Below are 16,591 nucleotides of genomic sequence, written 5' to 3'. Positions count from 1 at the left end.
CCTCTTCATCATAGCAAGCAACAATTTTAATAACTTTCTCAAAGAATTCACCATCTCTTAAAATGAAATGATCTTTATATCCCATCTCTTATCTTAAACAAATCCATAAAACTTCATTTCAGGAATACATTTAATGAATGGCAAAACTCATCTTTAAGAGTCCTTCATATGTTAATGGATTTTTAAAAATTACCCCTGAAAGTGACTCGGGGTAATTTTTAAAAATCCATTAACATATGAAGGAAAGTGTAACACTATTCAGAACAAAATCCTTTATGTTCGATAGAGCTGAATTCCTAGTACCTGCCCTCAGTTGTTTCTACTAAATCCCATTTAATTCTATAGCATGTGTTTCTGACACTTTAAATTCAGATGATACTGCAGTTCAGGTCCTGGTCTCCTAATATTTTTGCTTTCAGAGTACACACGTTTAAAGCGATACATTTTAATAACCTATTAAATGTTTAGTAGGCTGTTTTATATTTTATAAAAGTTGTTGATTGCTAGTAGTTGTCTTACGTCACTTAGAACCGAAGCGATTACATAGCAACAAAATTTGTAGATCAGAATGAAAGATCAGAACACATTGCTAGCTTCCGAAATGAGATACAATTTCTCCTTCCTTCGCCTTCTTACAAATACATCATTTTCTTCTTCCTTTTTCCAAACCGCTGTAGACACTAACCCAGAGGTCTTCAAACTTGGCAGCGTTTAAGACTTGTGGACTTCAACTCCCAGAATTCTCCAGCCAGCATAGAGAATTCTGGGAGTTGAAGTCCACAAGTCTTAAAGCTGCCAAGTTTGAAGACCTAAAAAACGACTAACCCGTCCACTGGGAATGAATGACACCGGAAGTGTGGCGATTTTAAGCAAGGTAAAGCGAAGTGGGTCAAAGGAAGAGTGGCAAAAAAACCCTGCACTCGGAAGTAGCATAATCATGAAAAGACCATAGAGCTGAAACAGAAAGGAAGTTCGAGATAATTCACGTGTCTGGAGAGAGGTGGAAATGTCGGCTTCCCTGCTAAGAAAGGGACTGGAACTACTGGAGACGGCGGGAGGTAACCTAGGGCTGCAGGGTGGCCAAAGGAGAAAAAGGCTAAATAATCTCTTTAAGATAAATAATCCTTCTATTTTTTCTGTCTGATGAATAGTGTCTGACTCCTCCTCTCAAAGATCAGGGACCGCCGCCCGACCCAATAATCTGTTGAAAAAGAAGAAAAACAAGCGTTCAAGGTCCAAAAGAGACAAGGCCACAATCAAAGGAAGAATTATCAAATCTGCATTAGGTGAGTAGGGGGAAGATGGAGAATGACGACCAAGTGGGCGACCCTCATCGAATTTATTGGTTGAGTCAAGCCTTCCATCCTTCCGAGGGGGAAGTAAAATGACCCAGATGGTTGGGGGTAATATGCTGACTCTGGAAACCGCAGAAAGAGGGCTGTAAAGCACTGTGAACCTGTCCTGTATATATGTCTAAGTGCTATTGCTTTTGGTTGCGCCTAACTAGTGCAAATTTTTGAGCTCTACTTGCATTTTGCAGTTAAACAATAAATGCATAACGTTGCATGGAAGTTTCATGGAAATTTCCATTCTATATTTAAGTGAAACAGAAACATCTTTACTCAACTGACGACAATTTAAAACCTTTGTATACAGTCTTATGCACAGAGACATATGAGTGACATGCATGAGAGTTGTAGCATAACATTATTTTTTCCTATTAGTGTAACTATATTTTTACCTACTTTATATATGTCCTTTCATATCCCATTCAAGATAACTTATAATTTCAAACAATATACATGCTTTAAAAAATGACAATATATGCTTCTTCCCAAGTGATTAAAAATAAATAATAAACTCATGCATTATTGTGTTGAAAAAAATGTGTTCTAAAGGCAGAGCCCCTGCATGTCATAGCTTGATGATGGTGATGATGATATTTTCATCTTATCTTTTTATAATTGAAGTGGTGTGGTCTGTGCCCAAGCTGAAACTTGTATGTGTTATATGTATTGGTCGAGGCACAGAACAAAATAGATCTATTCCAGACAGGAGTAATTGAACATGGTGTAGATAGATGCAAGGGAGAAGAGAATGAGGAAGTGGCAGGGACAGTGAAGATGCTTCCTTCTATTCTCCCTTCAGGATCCACCAGTGTGATATGGTCTATTCATCTGCCCATGCCCAATCTTTGCATTTCATTTCTTCTTCCTTTCAGAAGTATCAGTGCCCAAGTGTGGGACATAGTACCAAACTTCCTGCTCTCTGAACTTCCAGTTCCTTCTTTTCCTGCTATTCCCTGAGCAGTTGCTGATTTTCTCATGCTTATATCTTATCACCCCATTTGCTGATTCAATTATTTCCTGCCCTCCCACAAATGTACCATAATAGATTTGACCATGCTCCAAAGTGCATTCTTTATTCATTTACGGTAATTCAACAAGAAAACCCCAAAGTTTGACCTACATTCCACATAAGCTGAAAGCATGTTTTGGAGTAGTTACCCACAACTTGGAGGTCATGTTTTTGATTATAGCTCTCGTGTTCCTCAGCCAACAGAGCTATATTTTGTGATTTATATTTGAGCTTACTTAGAGACAACCAGGTTGCAGACTATTGCATACAAAACTCCTTGAAGTCTTATGCTGTACACAGCTTTTCCCTATAACTGAAAACAATAATAAAATGCATTGATGACTATTCTATGGTCATATTTTCTGTTGTCTCAAAAAGGAGATAAGTATAAAACCTTCCACTGATTTTGTCATGTCAACAAACTCCCTTAGGAAAAAAGGTTTTGTTTTGTTTTGTTTTTTGCTTTATCATCTCATTTACTGCATGTGAAAATTCACATATACCTTGATGCAATTTGATATCTCCAAAATAGTGGCTGCAAAAAATCAAATTAAAACATGAGGCAAGCAGGATGAATCAGGCTTACAATTGCAGTACTAACTCTCTAAAGACAAATATGAATTTATTTCCTCCTGAATTTTATCTACATGCTTTCTTATTCTTTTGTTTTTTCCAGAGGAATATCAGAAACATCAAGCAGCTGACCACTTTAAGAAGAACATGCAGTATATGATGGGTACTCATTTTGTGGCAGACAGTACAATTACTGAAAAGGTCAGTTTGTATGTCACTTGTTTATTTGGGGAGAGAAAATGTTATTAGAAATAAAAGAAAAAGAAGACAATTCTATTTATATACAATTGATAGTTTCTGGAGAAGGGAGCTTGTTTCTCAATATAATGTTTCTCATGTCTCTATTTCCAATTTTTTCTAATGTCCTTGCCAAATATATTAGATCTTGAGTTTTCAAATTGAATTATTTGAAATTAGTGCTGTGCGATTCAAAGCACAAATTGTAATTCACAGCCTATATGGGCATACATATAGCATCTGTTGGAAGTACCTTAAAGTGAATACCTCTGTGACTCCAGATAAAAAGCTGTTTTCAAATGCTCCAACAAATAACAATCCTTGAGCGGTGTTTAGGACTGCATACCTGTATGCAGTCCTAAACACCAATTTAATAAAATACTCTTTTTAAGTTTGGTTAAACTTGGAAGGTTTATTATACTACTGATTACTGATTACATTTATATATATATATATATTAAAAGATATTGAGACACTATTTTCCTTTGCATTATTTCTGTAGATTTTAACCCAAAATAGAGGGAGGAAAGCTAAAGACCACCCTGTAGAAAAAGTGAAGAAGAAGAAGCCAGAAGGAACTGTCTTCACGGAGAAAGACTTCCAGAGATTTGAGAGAGAGTATTTTGGAAGAGTTGGAACAATTTGACAAAAATAACCTGTCCATCGTTGCTAAAAATATCAGCATCAGTGAGCAAATGCTTGCCAGTATTATTGTGGTTGGGAATTACATCTATTATAAGATTACAGTATTTCTACATATGATCTGCTCAGTTGTTGCACTTCATATGGAATGACGGTTTGTGCCCAGAGTGGAGAATCCAGATCTTTGATGCTGAGTTTGGACATATGACTCTCAAGATTATCTTTTGACTCTTTGCTAGAAAAAATATCTACCTTGAACCAGACAAAACAATCTTTTGCCACATTTGTTAGGAGTAAATTAAGTTTAAAAAGTTATTTCTATACATATGGAACAGAGAATTTGGATTTCATATTGCAATATCAGAGCTGAAAGTATGTGCTTTATTGTACAAAGTTTTGCTGCAACAAACTAACAATTATACTTCTGAGTAGTAATGTGAAAACTTGATTTAATTCATAGCCAAATATTTTTAGGTCATTTACAACGTATAAACAGTCAGTTATAGGCATTTGAAGTGCTTCCACAAAGATATCAGAGTTATTTTTGCTATACTTAAGATGCAAGTATAATAAGTCACTTTTTTGTGATACCTTTTAGGAAAAGGATACACTCTTATCTTCTCAAAATGTAGTTTGTATAATTTCCTACCATATTGTTAGTTACTGTACAAGTGTTTTTGAGTTTATTCAATGTATCACTTGTCATTTCTTTAATAAATGTAAAAAACTTTTATAGAAATATAATGACCAATTACACCAGACTGTTCAGGAAAAAATTGTTTGTGAAGTACCAGAAATAAATAGCCTAAGAATATTGTATCATTTTTAGAACCAAGCAGATAACGATAAGAAAAATTAAAAGAATTCTATACAGGAACAAGAGTGGGTCAGAGAGATAATCAAATGTTAATCAGTGGTTGGAAAATTCATATTGATGCAATATTTATAGTGGTAAAATTATGCATGATTTCATAACTGCAGTTACTACATAAGAACAGTAATTTGTGCATTTACTAAAATCATGCAAACACACTGAAACATGATTTTTTTTCATCCCTTACTCATTACTAGCATTAAGCTAATTATAATATGTATCATCCATTGTACTTCTTTTTCACTAGTAGGATGTGGGTATCAGTTATTTGTTTGCACCACACCTTTAATATTTTTACGAATAATTCAAGATGGTGAACATATCCACACCTTCCTCCTTCTGTTTTCCCCACTACAATTGCGTGATGTAGTCTGGGCTGAGAGAAAGTGGCCAACCCAAAGTCATAACTCAGAATAAAGTCATGTTTGAAAATACTTCTGCCTGAAAGTGCACAATACTCCAGATTTACATAGAGTTGGCTACACAGTGGCATGCGTCTTGCGAAACCCAACCAGTTTAGTTAATTTGTAGTTCAGTGTACTGGATGAATCGAGGCAACTATATACATTAAGCAGACCGCAGTAGTTGACAAGGTTACTGTTGACGTTAGTATGTTGGGCAAACATACTCATATTTGAAGTTATAATCCTGAAAAAAAGCTGTAAGAATGGTGTCTCCTATTTATTCTTTTCAAAAGAGTGTAATTGTGGAATAAACTATTCTACTTTTCAAATCATATAAAGCAAGTCTTTAACTTTATTTATTTTAAAAAATTATAAAGCTGCCCAACTCAGTGACACTGGGTGGCTGAAATTATTCCATTTTGCCGGAAGGAGTACATTTTCATATTTTACTAGCTGAACGTGCATTTCTGTGGTAAAATTAACAGCTTAAATGGTAGTCAATTTATGTTGTTCATAAACTTATTAAAAGTTTACTGTGGTTAGAAAGAATGACATTCCACATTTGCTTGTGGATCAAAATAACTCTGATAAGTTCAACCTGTGCTTTAAACCAAACTGAATTTCTAACTTTGATGTTAAATATTGGATAAGATTGTACAAAATGTTCTAGGCATCCTAAGCATATAAAGCTTGTCCTGTTAATCTGCAGTTTTTATATTTTGATCCATTTGCAGAAAAACATTTTGTTCCACTTATACTGTAGCATGAAGTAGTAGTTTTGGGGGAGTGCAGAAAAAAAGCAGTAACAGTGATCATGATTGAGATAAGGTAGGGAACAGGTAGAATATGTCTCACTGGAAGCCTATTTCTTAAACATTTAAAGCTTACAAACTTGTACTTTAGCAGAAACCAAGGTGAAGTAAAGCACATATTTTAAAAGCAGAAGCTGAATGGGAAGCAAATGTTACACTGGGGGCTTGTTCTATATTGCCAAGATACCATTAAGACATTTGAGCTAATCTTTTATTAGTGACAGCAACAGACAGGTGCTGAAAGATCAAGAATGGGCCACTATGTACTTCATGCTGGAATTGTTCCGGGGAAAAATGGGGCTAAGTACATACTTGTTCTAATTGTCCTGTATATCATTGTGGAGCGCAATCAGATTATTGCAGCCAAAACATGTTAACTACAAAAAAATCTGTTTTGTCCTGGCATATATTTTTTACTTACAAAACATATAGCCACTCATCTCATCAAAGGCAACTCTGGGTAGCACACAATAGCATAAAAGCATAAAAATGTGTATGAATTCTGTAAAAAAAACAGAATTAGTCAGAGTTAGTCAATGATGGCTAACCTTTTTGCCATCGCGTGCCAAAAGCGGGGAGAGTACGGGGTGGTCGCATGCGTGCCCACACCCATAACTATGTGCCCTGCACCCTGTGCATGTGCACGTGACCCCGTTTTTGGCATGTGTTGGCATGGTGGACCCGTGGACCCAGTAGGCCCGTTTTTCGCCCTCTCCAGGCTCCAGAGGCTTTCTAGGAGCCTGGGGAGGGCGAAAACAGCATTCCCCCCCACTCAAGGCCCTCCAGAGGCTGGAAACAGCCCATTTGCCAACTTCTGGTGGGCCCAGAAGGCCAGAAAATCAGCTGCCCAGCGTGCGCATGCATGCTGGAGCTGAGCTAGGGCAACGCTCACATGCCCACCAATATGGCTCCGCGTGCCATAGGTTCGCCATCGCCGCTCTAGGTGATGGGAGAATGGTTACCTCAAGTAATGGAACTATATAAGCATGTCGCCAGTCTCCTAAAGATTCCTAAAGACGCAGCATGGCCTTCTCCAATTCGAAGAGACACTTGTTCAGTAGGCTGAGGCAAAGAGGCAGTCCCGGAACCAGCGAAATCTGGGGACTGGGCAGGGGACAGAATGTAATAATAATAACTTTTTATTTGCGGTCACAGACCAAAATACAAAAATAATTGCAAAAGAATGTGGGGAAAGTAACATCATAAACAGTTGGCTACCAGAAGCCTTGACTGAGAAGAATTACAGCATTCTCCTCTAATAATTATAGCTCTTAAAAAAAAATTTAGAAACCTGAAAAGTAATGTGTGAGGAGCCATCCCCTAAACAATATAAGGTCAAATTACTAGCATTGGATCCAGAGAGATCTGTTTCTAAGAGACACAGTAATTTAGTCCTGCCTGCGTTATACATAGGGCAGTATAAAAGAACATGCTCCACGGTTTCAACCTCAGCTCTATCACAGGGGCATAACCGCTCACTTATCGGGAGCCTCTTAAATCGTCCGTCCAGCAATGCTGAGGACAAGACGTTGAAACGAGCAAGGAAGAAGACTCTTCTATACTTAGGGATGGTTAAAGTGTAAAAATATGAGGCCATCCTCAGTCCGTAATTGTTAAATTGGCTGAAGATCAGAGGGGAGCAGGTTTTATTAGCTCTAGCTCTTAGATATTGCAAGTCTATGTCCACAAACCGTTGGATTACCCTAGATTGGGCGTCCTTAAGGCCATAGTCTCTCAATGCATCCCCCGAAAAACCTAGCAGGTGGAGTTTCTTCGGCAGTTCCCTCTCCCATCGAGAAGTATAGGAGTCAGCTTACACCAGGGAGAGGTCGCTACCAGGGGCTGCCAAAAAGAGCGCCCGAAACCACCATTTAAAGGTGTCAATCCATGCCATGCATTTGACTGATTGAATGCCCAATTCCAGGTACATCGAAGCAAAGCCAACACAGGGAGGGAGACCCAAAAGTTTCCTTAAAAAAACAGCTTTGAGTTCTTTCAATACACTCCTTGAAGCCCCGTATCCATATAGGAATTCCGTAGAGTTTGGGCCAGGGTTTTGGCTTTGTAAATACACAGAGCAGAAGGAATAAACTGGCCTCCTTGAGTATAGAAAAATCTTAGAATTTGCTGATGGCTACAGGAGGCCGAATTCAGCACAGGAGTTCGATATCTAGTCCAAGCACCGGTGTTCTGAAAATGGATACCTAAATACTTAAAATGGAGAAGCTGCTTAACAGCATTACCCTTAATAGCCCAGCTGTATAGCTTCTGGACTCTAGAGAACACTAATACTTTTGATTTAGCATAATTAATGGACAAGTGGTTCTCAGCACAGTAGGATCCAAATGCAGAAAGTAGCCTTTTCATACCAAGCCTTGACAGTAATAGGAGGACCGCATCGTCAGCATAAAGGAGAAGCAGGATCTTCGTAGTTGACAACTTTGGGGCGTGGGACTCAGTACGTCCAATGTAAGAGGTCAGATAAGAATAAGTTAAACAGAAGAGGAGCCAGGACACAGCCCTGCCTTACTCCGCTCTTTATCAGGATAGGATTTGAGAGTTCTCCCTCCAAATAGCACCTGACCTGACTAAAAGTCTGATTATGTAGGGATCTAATTAAGAACAGAAGACGTCCATCAATGGACCTTTTGAGCAATTTTGACCACAACAATTCCCTTGGGATTGAATCAAACACTGCCTTTAGATCAATAAAAGCAGTAAAAAGTTTACCACCTGGCATGGTAGCGTATTTATCAACCAGGTGCGCTAGGACAAAGCAGTGGTCCAATGTGGCACAGCCCACTTTAAACCCAGTCTGTTCAACACCAATGATGTTGGATTCCTCGACCCAGGTGGAGTCTGCATTGGAGATATTTAGCATACAATTTTCCAATGATGGAGAGCAGACTTATAGGACAATAATCGGCTGGGTTGTTCCTATTTCCTCGTTTAAAAACAGGAACGATTGCTAGACTCCAGGAGGTAGGGATCCTGCCAGAGGTATTAATATGGGTGAAGAGTGTTTCTAAAAGAGGAATCCACCATTCGGGATTAGATTTTAGCAAATCAGGGGGTATAGCATCAGGGCCAGAATGTATCTGCCCTCAGTGTGGGATTGCCACTCTCGAATTGGCCTTTTTTGTCACACTAGATGCTGTTTTAGGACCTCTTTCCAGAGCATGATACCAGTCTCTTGAGACTGAAGGATGCCAATGAGTCTCCTAAGAGCCCAAGCCTGATGACATAACCAGATCTTTCAAAGTATCAAGGAAACCATCATTACACTACCCAAAAAAGAATCGCCTCTAAAATTTAACTAAAAACTATCCTTCTATTGCTACTGAATGTCTATTTAGTATTGGCTGACTGAAAAGTCCTACAATTAACAAAACCAATATAAATTCTTACCCAAATGTTTTGGATATTATAGAACACACGAAACAAGCAAGAGGAATTTTCCTGATACAGCTTTTCATCACCTTAAATTAGCCCGTTTAACATTCTAGTTGATTTTGATGAGAACCTAAGCCAGAAAAGGACCTCTTAAGGTAGTGTATTCAGTAATAAGGAATATCTTTGTTTCTAATTTCTTTCAAGTAAGCAGCAGATTCCTCAGGTGGAATTTTTCCCAGAGAAGTAGTGCAGGCCAGAATTGTATATAAAAGTGAACTCATTTAATAACTAAAAAAACTCACTATAATGTAAAAATTGCACCTCTTGAAAATCCAGTTAGTCATTAATAGGATCATGCTAATATTATGGATGCTATGAATTGTTACATGGAACATAGCTGATGGGCATGCTCTTTGACTCAAATTATGCTAGCCAATTAACATGCCAAGTATGTTTCAACTGTATATAGATTCCAGCTCAAGTGCTGTTTTGGTCATGGGCACATGAAAGAACCTTACTATGATTTATGAACAAAAAATGCACATTATCCCTATTATTTATACTGGTCTTGGAAGTTTTGAAGCAATTAAGGTAAAACGAGGGATATGGTAGAGACATAAATTGAGAGCCCGATGTATTAATGTAAGATCCATTTAAAGGGACAGTGTTGATGAGAAAGCTAAAACATTTGGTACACTGGCTAATCAACCAAGTCCAAAGTTAACAAAAAGTATGAAGGCACAGATTCAAGTAGAATTGAGTAGAATGGTTTTAAGATTGAGGAAGAAAAGTAACATTTGTTAATTTGACAAATACGAAGTGTTATTCCAAAATTGTAAGACATGGAATGAAATTTAAAAAGGCATCTTAAAATAGATTAAACTGCAATTGCTACCTTTTGCTGTTCATTTTTAATGTAAAAATTGGGAGTTTTAATTGAGGGAGCCAAATAAATTCAAACAAAATTTCACTGAACAATATACACATATCCAAATTAGAAAATAATTTATTAAGCATTAAAACAGTTGTTTGCAGTAAGCAATATACATGCATGTAACTCCTACTCCACTATTCTATTCTGGGGCTTTAACCTTTTTGCCCTTAGCTTTGCGGACTTCTTGAATCAGATCTTTTAAATATTTAATTTCTTTGCTTAGGGACTCAACTTTCGATGTCAGGGCTTCATTTTTTTGCTCTAGTTCTCTACACTCTCCTGATAAAGCTTCTTGCTGTGCCCTTTTCTTCTGTCTATATCGTGTAGCAGCTGTCTTATTCTGCTCCATCTTCTTCAGTTTCTTATCTATTCTCTTTTCTTCTTTAATCTTTAATATTATGATTCCTGGAGGGCGATCATAAGGCTTGGGCCTCATAGAAACATGAAGTTGGGTTGTAACTGATTGGTTATCACTGAGGGAACTAGTAGAAGTGGCAGGACTTTGTTGAGGTGACTCTAGGTAAGACTCTGGGCTCATACATATTCCACTATCATTGTCAGAATGTGCTTCATCCTCTTTTTCACTCTTGGGAATTACTAAAGTAGTGGGGGTTTCTGTTTTCTTGTCTCCTTCAAGAATGTCTACCTCACTACCTAGCTCTAAACTGAATGAATGATCAACAGTAGAAATTAGTGGCCTTTGGGGTACTGGAAATGGCAACAATGTGGTCAATGGGGCCACCTGGTCTGCTCCAGGAGACCTGGGGGATTGATTAATTGGTTCTGGCATTAATAAACTTTCTTTGCTGGGAATTTCTTCAATGGGCGGGTCAAGCAGGTCACACGTGTCTTCCAACGTGGCCATGAGCTCATCTGGGGAGACGGTGGCTTCCAGATCAATACCTAACAGCGCATCAAAGTCAAACTCCTTCAGGTCCATCTTCTCCACCATCCAATCCATGCCAGAAAAGGCATCCTCTGTAAAACAAACAAAACAAAAAGTTATTCCAAAGATGATCTCAATAAATACAAAAAAAGTTCTCCCTCTGCTTTAGATCCATTAAACTACTATAAACATTTAAATAGATGCATCAAAAACTTCAAAAGGTTACCCAATATTGGCAGAATATAATTTATCTTACCCTGGTTGCTGTCTGTGGCATTATTCCAACTGCCCACATCCAGCCAATCGGAGGAGCCCACTTTAGCCTTAGCGCTGGAGAACCCATGTGAACTGAAGTTCTTGGCCACCTCCAGATAGTCATCTAAGAGCCCCAGACCTTCATCAGCCACCAGACACTGCTGGCTGAATGGGGACAGAAAGTCCCCCAACAACATCTCTGTGTTTGAGCAGCTCATTTTGGTCAAGTTTTAGTACTTTGTTGTCAATTTGTCTACACAAATAGATGGTGTCTTTATCAATTACAGCAAAGCTGCTGTGTGGTGATTTGAAAAACCTGGAAGAAACAAGGTAACAATTATTATAAAAAGAGCTTTTAGATTTGAATTTCAAGGTAAAAATCACATAGGGCAAATTGTGCAAAGTAATACTGCAGCAATGACTCCTACAATTCCAGTTTTTTTCCTCTCTAGACTTCATCTGAACTATCTGTCTTAGATGTCAACTGGAACTACAGTACAACAGCGCCAACTAGAATTTCTTGAGCAAGTCAGCCCTCTATTTCCTCCTAACTACACAGCCTCAATTCAATCTCCACCCATCTTGGTCTGATTCATGAATTCATTACTGACAACAGCTGCAGCCATTTCATGATCTGCTTGCTGTGCATGTCTATAATCTATGAATAGGCCGCCATTTTGTATCCTGCCACGTTTACATTTAGGTCACTGAGAATCTTAATGATTTAAGATGTTAACAGCCATATAATACATTTGTTTATATCCACTTATTTAAAAATTGTCAGTTTCCACAGAAAAAGCTTATTTTAAAGTTACAGATTCACTACCTCTTAACCTTATTAATCAATTCAAACCTGCATTCCACCCTAACGCCATTAGTTATTTCAGCAAAATGTTTTGGGAAAGAGTCCTGTCAGTATATCTGTAGATAAAAAATTTAATTCGTGGTATTTCTGTTGTGAAAAGCTCTTTAGATTACTCTCTCTTCCTCTTAAAGTAGGGCAATTTTAACTTGTCAAAGTTCTATTTTGGTCCAGAAAAAACTATTAGTATACCAATTGCTTAAATCTCGGGGGATTTTCCCCGACAACAAAGGAAATGATTTCTGCCTTCTAATTAGTCTGGGAAACCCAAGGGCTCATTAAACTACCTCCTCTTTTTCATAAATAGCCTAATTCAATAGTCTGGAATTTTTTGCGCTAACCTACCATATTTCTTGACACCGTCCCACCCCCTCCCCCGTATTTTTCGGTCACGAACAAATGCTATTCCTTGGCTGAGATTTCCAATTTCTTCCCATATATTCGCAAAGTCCAGCTGTTTTAAATCCATACATAGATCTTCGCTCCCTAAAGTCTCAAATCCTTAACCCGATCGTACCGTTTGTCTTACCCTCTACATTATTTAATAAAAGCCAATGCCTCCACACCTTTAGTGGATTTCCACCTCCCCCACCCCCCACCCCGGATACTCACGCCATGGTTGCAGATGCTTGGAGGTGCCGAGGCCGCGGCCGCCGCTGCTGCGCTTCTGCAATGGCCGATGCCGTCGCTTGCGCTGCCGCCCCTACCATGCCATGGTGGCGGCCGCGTAAATTAAAACCCCTCCTCGATTGCTCGATTGGCCACTGTCACACTCCGAAAAAAAGTGAGGAGGACAGGCGCTACTAATTTTTTTTTTTTTTTTTCGGAAATGACAAAATAAGACCCAGCTCTTTTTCCCAGCGAGACAATAGGAGCGAAAGTTTGTGCGTTTTCTCTTTATATAGTCAATGAGATCCGGTAGAACCTCCTTTCAGTAAGCAACGGTTCCAGAAAATCCTTCCGCCCAATATCTTCGAAATTGAATCTGTGCCATTTGAAAAAAAGGAGACCTCCTCATAGAGCCCTCTCCGTAACGCCGGGGTTGAAGCGAACACTCCGCGAGGCTTCGTACCCGCATTCTATTAATACTACTCAACAATTTGCGGAAGGATTACAGGGACTATTCTAAGTTGTTGAATCATAACGTCGGATACCGCCGCCGCTTCAATTAAGGTCAGACACGTGACGGTGAAAAAATGAATTCTAGCTTAGTTTTCCTATTGGCTGCCCAAGGGCGGGGGGTGCCCGATTCTGCATTCCAGTAGTTTGAGAAAGCACGTGAACAGGAAGCACCTGATTGGTCGGCAACGTTAGCTTCGCGTGTCCTGTGAAGTATTGTTGGCCGAGGGAAGAAACCACGTCAAGGATTGTGCTTAATTGTTGAGGGGAGGGGAAGGGAAATGCTCTTGCGGGGTCGCCCAGGATCACTAAAAATAAGAGTCGCGGGGTGGGGCTTCTGCTGTTTTCTCTTAAAATGCTGCTCTTCCTACCCACATTTTCTGTCTAGATGTCAATGGGAGATCAGCCTTCTTCGTCCTTTTTGCCAGACTCCCTTCTTTAGTCCTTCCTCCGGGTTGTCTTCGCCATTTGGGGTTAGCGGCCATTGATGCCCGATTGCCCCCAAGTCTGGTGGGGAGGTGTCGATTGCAGAGGAGTTGCGCCCTTCGCTAATCCCTAACCGCCGCGGGGCGGGGGGCAAGATGGTGGTTGGAAGCTTTGCGTAACCGACTAAAGGCAGCAAGGCTAAGCATCGGTTCTGGAAGTAGTAACCACTCCTCAGGCCTGGTCTGGGTCGAATCACCATACATGGAGATCCTACGCTGGAAGCCGTTTGTGATGCACCGCCCAAGAGGGTTTGGTCGGGGAAAGAGTTTACCACAGCATCCGTTTTCACGCTCTTCGGCTGGTGTGATAGGCACGGGAACTCCATCCCCTCCCCCCAATGCAAGTGCCTCATTGGAACAGCCACCGCCCTTTCACTCGCGGATGTCTCATGGCTGTCTTAAGGGCGGGGTAGCGTCTGCAGCTTTTCTGGCCCTGCTGTTGAGGAAAAGGCGGAGGCACGGCCTATTCCGGGCGGGAGGGGCTTCTTCGCGGAACAGCATCACCTAGAAAGGACCTAATGTCCTGGACTTTACGAGCTCGAGAAATGACGCGGTTTGCTAGAAGAAGTGGGCGCACCCTGCTCCCTGCGTATTGGTAAAGGGCAGGTGCCTAATTAATTAAGCATATGCTGCCAACTACTGCGATCTTTTTGAAGTTTCCTCTTCGAAGTTTTTCAGATATTGTTGTTTGTGTCCGACCCATCGCGATCCCATGGACAACGTTCCTCCAGGCCTTCCTGTCCTCTACCATCCCCCCCCAGTCCATTTAAGCTCATGCCAACTGCTTCGGTGACGCCATCCAGCCACCATATTCTCTGTCGTCCTCTTCTTCTTTTGCCCTCAATCTTTCTCAGCATTAGGCTCTTCTCCAGTGAGCCCTTCCTTCTCATTAGGTGGCCAAAGTATTTGAGTTTCATCTTCAGGATCTGGCCTTCTAAAGAAAGAGCAGTTAGGGTTGATTTCCTCTAGGACTGTCCCGGTTTGATCGCCTTGCAGTCCAAGGGGCTCGCAGGAGTCTTCTCCAGCACCACAGTTCAAAGGCCTCCATTCTTTGACGCTCAGCCTTCCTTTCACAGCCATACATTGCAACTGGGAAAACCGTAGCCTTGACTATATGCACTTTTGTTGGCAGGGTGATGTCTCTGCTTTTTAGAATGCTGTCTAGATTTGCCATAGCTTTCCTCCCCAGGAGCAAGCGTCTTTTAATTTCTTGGCTGCTGTTCCCATCTGCAGTGATTTTGGAGCCCAGGGAAATAAAATCTGTCACTACCTCCATTTCTTCCCCCATCTATTTGCCAGGATTGAGAGGGCCGGTTGCCATTTTCTTAATATTGAGTTTCAAGCCAACTTTTGCACTCTCCTTCACCTGCATCAAAAGGCTCTTTAGTTCCTCTTTGCTTTCTGCCATAGAATGGTATCATCTGCATATCTGAGGTTGTTGATATTTCTCCCAGCAATCTTAATTCCAACTTTTGATTCATCTAGCCCCACCTTTCTCATGATGTGCTCTGCATATAAGTTAAATAGGCAGGTGGTTCCATGCCCAACTACTAACTACTGAGATCTTTTTGAAGTTTCCTCTTAAAAGTTTTCCAGATAGTATCTGATCCAAATCATGCCAAATCAGTTATTTTTCCAAACCTTAAAATCACAAATCAGATGTTCCTCTTAAAATAAGACTGCAATGCTTGTGGGGGAAAAAAAGTATTTTTGTACTGTGTTATCACACAGGCACCTAAAATCAGTAAAAAAAAAGGCACTAAAATGAAAATATTAATTTCAAAATAGATATGTCCAAATGTACCTCCACTTTTGTTTCCTGATTCTTCCCAGATACTGCTTCAAAATAAATTTCCTAATGACCTCTGGAGTAATTCTTTGTCATTTCCATATATTTAATTTGTAATAAAATTCACAACTCTTCGAGGGAGTTAACTGGATCAGTGATTGAAGAATTGATGGCTGAAAAGAGTGATAGTGAAGTTCAAAAACAATAAAAATAAACTTAAGTAGGAAAGGAGATGGGCAACACTGTATTTTTGAAGCGGAACTAAAAAAATGGGAAGAGATAATAAGGAACTGGCTTTTCCTCTGAAATTTCTGGTTGTTTCTGGTGGTGCCTTATTTGAAATGTGCCATTGGCATCCCCAGCTTTGCTGTGACATACATTCGTGGCAGGCTACAAGCCCTATGCTAGAACTAAAAATGAGGATCAGGGAAAATTTAAGTATATTTGTTCATAACAAAAGTTTATAAATTCTGTTTCTGTTTCCAGAAATAAAATCCTAAACTGAGCATATGCCCAAGGAATACTTTTGTTTTTCAGTTTTTGATCTGCTTTTCTTGAGCTGTTTTAAACCTAATTTAGTTAGTCCCAGAATCCAAGTGAAATACAAAAATAGCTAAATGTTATTTTAAATGGTTAAAAGTTTGCTTATCCATATAATACTGGTACCTACATTACTAGTCAAAAAAATGCTAAACTTATTTGTAATGTTTCCAGTATTTCTCATCTGGTAATTCTTTGTTAAAGGCTGAGCCCCAAAGAATTGAGACTCCTCCTCCTTGGACTGTAAGGCGAACAAACAAGTCAGTCCTAGAGGAGATCAACCCTGACTGTACTTTAGAAGGCCAGATCCTGAAGATGAAACTCAAATTTTTGGCCACCTAATGAGAAGGAAGGACTCACTGGAGAAGAACCTAATGCTGGGTAAGATTGAGGGCAAAAGAAGAATGGGACGACAGAGAATATGGTGG

General features: G+C 39.7%; 2 protein-coding genes across 2 annotated transcripts; one reads left to right on the top strand and one right to left on the bottom strand.

Moving 5' to 3' along the window:
* Window positions 1–675: 675 nt before the first annotated feature.
* On the top strand, window positions 676–5,420 carry RPS19BP1 (ribosomal protein S19 binding protein 1). The gene is made up of 4 exons (XM_034402788.2): window positions 676–1,058; window positions 1,152–1,286; window positions 3,035–3,132; window positions 3,671–5,420. The coding sequence occupies exons 1-4, from the start codon at window positions 1,007–1,009 to the stop codon at window positions 3,812–3,814; spliced, it is 429 nt and encodes a 142-aa protein (XP_034258679.1). The 5' UTR covers window positions 676–1,006; the 3' UTR covers window positions 3,815–5,420.
* Window positions 5,421–10,283: 4,863 nt separating this feature from the next.
* Window positions 10,284–15,702, bottom strand: ATF4 (activating transcription factor 4). The gene is made up of 3 exons (XM_034403784.3): window positions 12,843–15,702; window positions 11,370–11,684; window positions 10,284–11,205 (listed from the first exon to the last, which is right to left on the bottom strand). The coding sequence occupies exons 2-3, from the start codon at window positions 11,584–11,586 to the stop codon at window positions 10,367–10,369; spliced, it is 1,056 nt and encodes a 351-aa protein (XP_034259675.2). The 5' UTR covers window positions 11,587–11,684; window positions 12,843–15,702; the 3' UTR covers window positions 10,284–10,366.
* Window positions 15,703–16,591: the final 889 nt, after the last annotated feature.

Source organism: Pantherophis guttatus, chromosome 7 (assembly GCF_059756535.1).
Source record: "Pantherophis guttatus breed Tessera chromosome 7, ASM5975653v1, whole genome shotgun sequence".
NCBI lineage: Eukaryota > Metazoa > Chordata > Lepidosauria > Squamata > Colubridae > Pantherophis > Pantherophis guttatus.
This window is presented reverse-complemented; position numbering and strand designations above follow the sequence as displayed.

What these genes read in the sequence shown, in the direction of transcription:
- ATF4 (XM_034403784.3), bottom strand. Translation starts at nt 11,586, where the DNA reads ATGAGCTGCTCAAACACAGAGATGTTGTTGGGGGACTTTCTGTCCCCA. An exon ending in TGCCACAGACAGCAACCAGG is followed by an intron (nt 11,206 to 11,369) that starts GTAAGATAAATT and finishes TTTGTTTTACAG; the next exon opens with AGGATGCCTTTTCTGGCATG.
- RPS19BP1 (XM_034402788.2), top strand. Translation starts at nt 1,007, where the DNA reads ATGTCGGCTTCCCTGCTAAGAAAGGGACTGGAACTACTGGAGACGGCG. An exon ending in AATTATCAAATCTGCATTAG is followed by an intron (nt 1,287 to 3,034) that starts GTGAGTAGGGGG and finishes TGTTTTTTCCAG; the next exon opens with AGGAATATCAGAAACATCAA. An exon ending in ACAGTACAATTACTGAAAAG is followed by an intron (nt 3,133 to 3,670) that starts GTCAGTTTGTAT and finishes TTATTTCTGTAG; the next exon opens with ATTTTAACCCAAAATAGAGG.